At 34.1% G+C, this 6,696-nt stretch overlaps 2 protein-coding genes across 2 annotated transcripts; one reads left to right on the forward strand and one right to left on the reverse strand.

Annotated features, from left to right (window-relative positions):
* The first annotated feature begins 166 nt into the window (after positions 1-166).
* Positions 167-1,637, forward strand: LOC138314107 (uncharacterized). The gene is made up of 2 exons (XM_069254288.1): positions 167-703; positions 918-1,637. The coding sequence occupies exons 1-2, from the start codon at positions 430-432 to the stop codon at positions 1,214-1,216; spliced, it is 573 nt and encodes a 190-aa protein (XP_069110389.1). The 5' UTR covers positions 167-429; the 3' UTR covers positions 1,217-1,637.
* Positions 1,638-2,801: 1,164 nt separating this feature from the next.
* On the reverse strand, positions 2,802-5,985 carry LOC138314106 (uncharacterized). The gene is made up of 5 exons (XM_069254287.1): positions 5,684-5,985; positions 4,187-4,278; positions 3,847-3,987; positions 3,663-3,686; positions 2,802-3,394 (listed from the first exon to the last, which is right to left on the reverse strand). The coding sequence occupies exons 1-5, from the start codon at positions 5,983-5,985 to the stop codon at positions 2,802-2,804; spliced, it is 1,152 nt and encodes a 383-aa protein (XP_069110388.1).
* Between the last annotated feature and the right edge of the window lie 711 nt (positions 5,986-6,696).

Raw genomic sequence — 6,696 nt, forward strand, 5'->3', positions numbered from 1 at the left:
CCATGTATACAATATACACTCTACATGTATATATTCTACTACACCTTGATATGTACAGTCTGGGGTTTTATGGTAAACCATACCTTCATAAAAGATATGGCTAACCATCACTTGTATCATAAAGGTAAAGTTATGGTTTATCATCGCTTTGACAAAAGTAATGATTATCCATATCTTTTAACATACTCACACTTAGGGAGCAGTCATTATTTACATTTTTGAACTAAGTTATGGTTTTTCATAACTTTTTTTACTTACAAAGTTATGGCTTTCCATCCCTTCATACAGAAGTTATGGTTTTACATAACTTTTATTTTAAAAAAGTTATGGTTATCCATCCCTTCATATAGAAGTTATGGTTTTGAATAACTTTAAGGATAAATTCTCTTGGCCTTTGTGTAATGGTGTGGTTATCATTGATTATCAAATATGACCACTTTTCAAGAACATTTTAACCATCACAATAGTAACAGGACCATTCGATTTGAATGGAGTATCAAGGGATATCACATATTTCATCGTCGTCCTGATCCAGCAATTAAGATGAAAGTTGAAGTTGAAGACAACAACAGGTATGATGAATCAGCTATGAAAGTAATGGTTCCAAGTCTGGATGAAATCCCTCAGCATTTACATGGAAACGTTACAAGACCAGAGAATATACAAAGACGTTTACCTGTGCAAAGAGTACGTGACATTGCAGGTAGGTTCAAACTTCATCAGTGATGTTTTTATTATTTATCAGCAATACTTCTGTAATAATTTATCATAGAGATAATACATGAAATATTACATGCATATAATATCTTTATATAAATTTGCAAGCGATAATATGGATACATATATGTGTCAAAATAATGAAATGTATGTACATAGATACACATTTAAAATTATATATGTTTTTGAATCCCTTTCAGGTAAGCAGATAGGCCGTGTGCCTGCAAATTTATGCCGTGCATTCCGAATGTTACTGAGGAATAATTATGTTCAAGAGATCTTGTGCTTTTACAAAGGAGAAGCCAGACAAAGTCAACACCCTAATATGCATCAACGTTTTAGGAGAAATTCGACAGGAGGACATGACCAGGCGGGAGGTGGTGCAGATCTAGAATGTACATACTATGTGTCAATAAGATCAGCTAACTTTGAGCAGGCTATGCATATCCTAGAAGAATATGTTCCCCGAGCTGAATTGGACAGCAGATTATTTGCATAATTACAAGAAGAACACTTGGACTTTGTAAAAACCAGGCTTAAAAGATTTATTTTCATATCATTTCATATCAAATTTAATGCAGAAGTATACAGATATATATATTTAACATTTAACAAATGGAAAACATTATGATGTGAATTTCCTTTCAAATACTTTCAAAATTGAGAAGTTAAAAAAAATTATACAGAAAAAGTATCTTTAATTTTGTATTTCCAATGTGATGACAAACATAAAAGCAAATGACAAAACAATTATTACATGGAAAGAACAAAAATCTTTGTATGTAGTTGTAAGATAAAAAAAAAATCATATTTTACATAAACATGTTTTCATTTCATGTGATATGTTCTTTCATATACATAATAATATAATTGTGAGCATAGGTACTAAACTTCTGTACAACACGAATTTGTTATCGCTATTTGAATCACACATTAAAAAAACAATAAATTTTTCTTTCAACTCTATTGTTATGTTCCATCCATCAGCTAACCACAAATATTACTAACCCTACAATTAAGTGAAAGCTTCAAACAATAAAAGAAAGTATTCAGAAATGTTAAGGTTATATAGAATACACCAATACATATGGAACAATTATTATTCATTTAAATTTTTATTTACATAAAAAAATGATGTCTTTCAGATCATTATTTTAGAATCTCATTTGTTTGTTACATAAACAATATGAATACACATTATACATACATTGTATTACTATCAAATGATAGCAATTTCAAAATCAAAACACGATAAAAACACAATTTTGACCCCACTTTAATGATTGTATTATGGCCTTCCAATATTTCAAGTAAGTAAGTTCCAAATATCTTATTTGATGTTCATATCTGGGACATGAATGCACACAATTTGCTTAAGCCTTTCGTGAACAAGAAGTGAATATAGACGGTATACATGTACATGTATCCGATAACACTCTCAGTTCATGCTAAGAACAGTGTGCCATCACAACCTGGCTCCTGTACATGTATAACTACTACTACATGTACTCTTACAAATACCAGCGGCATATTTCCTGGTTTGTTGAGTGAAAGTGTAATCCTCATACAACAGAATAATATGAAAATATACTTGTGTTCAACGAAACATTTGATAAATCCAAATATTGGTAGGAATGACATAACAAATTTATTTAGTATCAAGGCATGTAAAAAAAATATATATGCATGTATTACCTAACACTGGGACATATTTAACAAGATCAAGATCCACCATAAAATGATTAACAAAAAGGCAATTTTGAATACCATCTGATAATAATGATGGACTAAAATTAAAGCATTGTAATTTCCTGACACACAAATGCAACGTGTTACACAACAGTAATCATGAAATGAAAGACCAGACCAATTGTATTAAACATGTAGCTATTTGATAAAATAAAATTATTCAAATATAATTGTCTTTTCTCAGTATACTTCAGAAAGCAAATTATTTGCTTTATATGTTGGCAATAGGTTATGTGTGTTTAACAAACTATGCTTATAACAAAGTAACCTCTTTAGTCCCAGAGTTCTTAACAATCACCTTTCACTGTACTTACTATTTATACGGTTTTTTTTTTTTACTTTTTTGATTTTTTTGTTTTTGTCCTCTTTTTGTTTTGACTGAATAAGTTCACCTGTGGCTTTCTTTTATAAAAGAGACAACAGGTGACTGAATGTCTGTTAGTTTTGTCAGACATATCTAATGGCAATGCTGCTAATGTGGTCGCCTGATCTTTTGCCAAATTTTGAAAAGGCAGCATTGACTCCATACAGCTTGGGACCTTAGATGGTGATGGCCCTGGGGACTCTGGAACTATCTGCTTTGAACAAACAGCGACCTTTTTGATAACATTAGCCATGTCTACCTTTTTGAAATTTTTGGCAGTTTTAGCCTTTACGTTATTGCACAGTGGCTTTTCCTCTAAAAATGACAACTCCATATCAGTATCTGTACCCCCATATGCTATTTTTTTCCCATCCCCTGACTTAAGAACTATAAATCCCTTCCACCCAGTATTAACCTCTAACATGGCCAGCTGTTTATACAGTGCAGTTCGTCTGCGGTTTAGCTGTGCCTTTACCCTTGCCTTTTCCCTTTGGGCTTCTCTGGAGGCATTTTTGGAGGGAGTTCTTCTTACGAAACGCCCTCCGTCTCTTTTTCTTGCTTCACCTGGGGATGATATATAGGAATATTATAATGCTCTAATACAATGCAATCTGCTATTGTTTACTTGCATGACATTTGGATGAAATGGATCTGTTTAATTATTATAATGAAAATGTGAGCTAAATATATAACCTGTTTGTACAATGTTTAAGTGATCATGAGGCATTCGTTCTGGACAAAACAGAAATTGAGGATGCGTGGAAACATTCTAAACTGAATAAGTCTCTTTCATTACAAATGAACATGATCATGACTTGTAAAAACTTAACCACACTGCTCTTGGCTTGGACATCATCTGAAATCAATAACTTTTGTAAAAAGAAATCAGATCAGTTTGAGAGAGACAAAGGATGACTAACATTAGGAGTGATAGATTTTATACATCAAATGTTCATTATGAAGCAGATTTTTATTTTGTCGAGGAATACATTATCTTCTTTTCTTAATTTACTTACATATCGGTGACAAAGATTCGTTATCTGTACTTGGGTTTTCACACTCTGTATTTTGGGTGTCTTCACACTCTGTATTGTGGGTGTCTTCACTGTTTGTAATGTTGGTTTCATCAGAATTTGTATTCTGTGTTAGGTCTGGGACTATTCAAAATAATAGAAAACAAAGTTATATACGGTAATTAGAAATCCATATACATGTTACGTTCACGCTTTACAATTTATTTTATTCATTACACAAAAATATGCACATATTACGTTATGTAAGAATTATAGTTAAGTGAAATATATTGATAATAATCTAAAACTTTATTGAATTCATTTTTCGTTTTCTTTTACTTACACAAATTGAACAGAGCATCCAGTTCACTGTAATCCTCATGATCAGAGATTTGAGAACTGATGAATAAAAAACAAGAAATAATAAGAATAAAGCTATGGTAATACAATGTATTCTATGAAGTCAAATATCTAAGTAGTTATAACATTTCCATACATATAAATGCATGGAACTATTGAATGTACTTTATTCAAATAATATAACCCCCTTTATTGAAATAAACCTGTCTGGGGAGTGGGCGCCAACAGAGCTGGCCTTCACAGCATGTGGATATTATATTATTTTGTTTACATATAAATACATCAATATTATCAGCAAAACGCACCAAAAATGGCCCGTTATGCAGAATCCTCATCCTCAGGTGGTGAAGTTTCATTAATGGACTCAATCATTTCTTCGAAAAAAATTATGTGGATTGCGTTTTTCTTCCTTCTAATTTCTGTAAGGAATATTTGTCATAAATGTGTCCTTAACATTTGCATCAGGGATAGCTTCAATGAAGTCTACTATGATTTTGTCAATTACTTTCCACTGTTTGATTTCACAAACGCTTGTTGTTGAGTAGCTTCTGTTTATGTGACATACACATTTTGCTTCAAATCGACAACAGTTGTTCCTGTATCTTCTTGTAAAAAGTATTCCATTAATCTGTATGTGCGCATTCGTTCTGCTTCTCTGGTAAAATTGCACAGATTGTGGTGTAAAGGTGTACCAGACAATGATTTGTGTGTGATGCACTCTTTTGACAGATATTCTTTTTTCCCTCAGAAAGAACCATCCAGTCACAAATGGCGGCTTCCAGATCGATCTTTGCTAATCATTTATTCTCTTCACTTTCTTGATGTAACATTTGATAAAATCTTCTCACGGATTTTTTTCATGTTGTCATGGCTTCTGCAAACATTTTGCACAACCTGTCGGTTGCAACTCCACGATGGAGCCAAGACTTAATGTCCTTGTTGACTTTTTTCCAAATAAAGTCATAGCCTTGTCCTTTCGAGTCTGTTGTCGTTGGTCATGGATTAGTGGCTTTTGATGAATTCTTTCTGGTCAATCCGGGATTAGTCTCCTCTGCAGAGCATCAATCATTTCGATCTGCTGATACCCTTGGGTGGCTTTCTGCATTGAAATTAGTACTTTGGGACATGTATTTGGCTGATTGGAGGAAGATCCACTGTTGTTTCGTCTCATTTCCCATACAGAAGTTTAAGTATGGCTTGGTCTGTATCTTGATATAACAATTGGAATCAGTAAAAGTTATTTGGATTTTGCCTGCATGCGATTTTTGCGCAAATAGGGAAAAAGCCCTTTTCTGTAGGCGCATCAGTACAGTGCGTATGGAATGGACGTATCAGCTCTCATAAGAGTCCACGTAGGTGAACTACTAGGAGCAGCTGCCACGTCTCTGTGGTGGTCCATAAACTCATTTTAAACTGCTTTCATGGCCATTTTCACCAGAATTCCATCCCATAACGGTTGACCAACCTTTCTTGCCCTTACGTCCAATTCTCAAAATCATGAATGCCATTCAGCTCGTACTGGCCATATCCTGTATGTATTAGACCAAGAACCCAATCAAATTCTCGGATAAACTGGACTTCGTCTTGATGTTCTTTTCGATGTTGTGAAACAAGGTTAATCCCTAGAAGGCCCTTATTGCATGACGAACATACCATGTATTCTTGAATGAGCTTAAACAACATTGTATATGGCAGACCATCACAGCAAATGATCAACCATTCTCTTGACTTCCCTCCATAACGTCTGAGGCCTGCTATCTTTCCAATATGTCGTAAAACCATTATTAATCGTTCGTGAGAATTTGGGATTAACAAAAACAGGTTCCATTACAGTCACCGGTATGGGTTGTTTCGGATGATTGCTTGTCACATGGTCATACCTAGTAGATAAAGTTGCCATATTCCTTCCCTTTGGGGTGAATGAGGAAATAGATATACTGTCCCACAGTCTCGTTGATTACTATACTTCTAATGTTATTCTTAGTTTAGTTCCTTTTTACATTGCGAACATTTTTCGTTTTGATTTTGGAAGGATGGAATATTGCAGTCCAGACAGATCTTAAAATCTCTGGATTGTTGAATTTTTGGCAAGGCAATTTGTCAATTGTGTCCGATGTAACATCCTTTTCTCCTGTTAGCTGTTCGATGACTGCCAGTCTACAAATAACTTATATTGATCAAATGTTGATGGTCTTCAAGTCATCATTCTTACTTCCTTCACCTTCAGCTAAACCCATCTACCGTAGGTTTGTGGACCTTCTCTCTTGTGAACCATTCTGCGGGTGATAAATTCTGTTACATTCAACACTTCATACTCTGCATCCAACTCCATTTGCTGCAACATTTCGTGATCACAGATGTTTTAATTTTGTTCTGTGGCTTGATACTCCAAAGTTTTGCCGATCATTTGTTCATTGTCAAAAACAAAACAATGCATCACCTGATGGTGGTGACGGCATTTCTGATGGTGAAAAACTCAGCCATTTACTCAGG

Source organism: Argopecten irradians, unplaced genomic scaffold, assembly GCF_041381155.1.
Source record: "Argopecten irradians isolate NY unplaced genomic scaffold, Ai_NY scaffold_1434, whole genome shotgun sequence".
In the NCBI taxonomy this organism is placed as follows: Eukaryota; Metazoa; Mollusca; class Bivalvia; order Pectinida; family Pectinidae; genus Argopecten; species Argopecten irradians.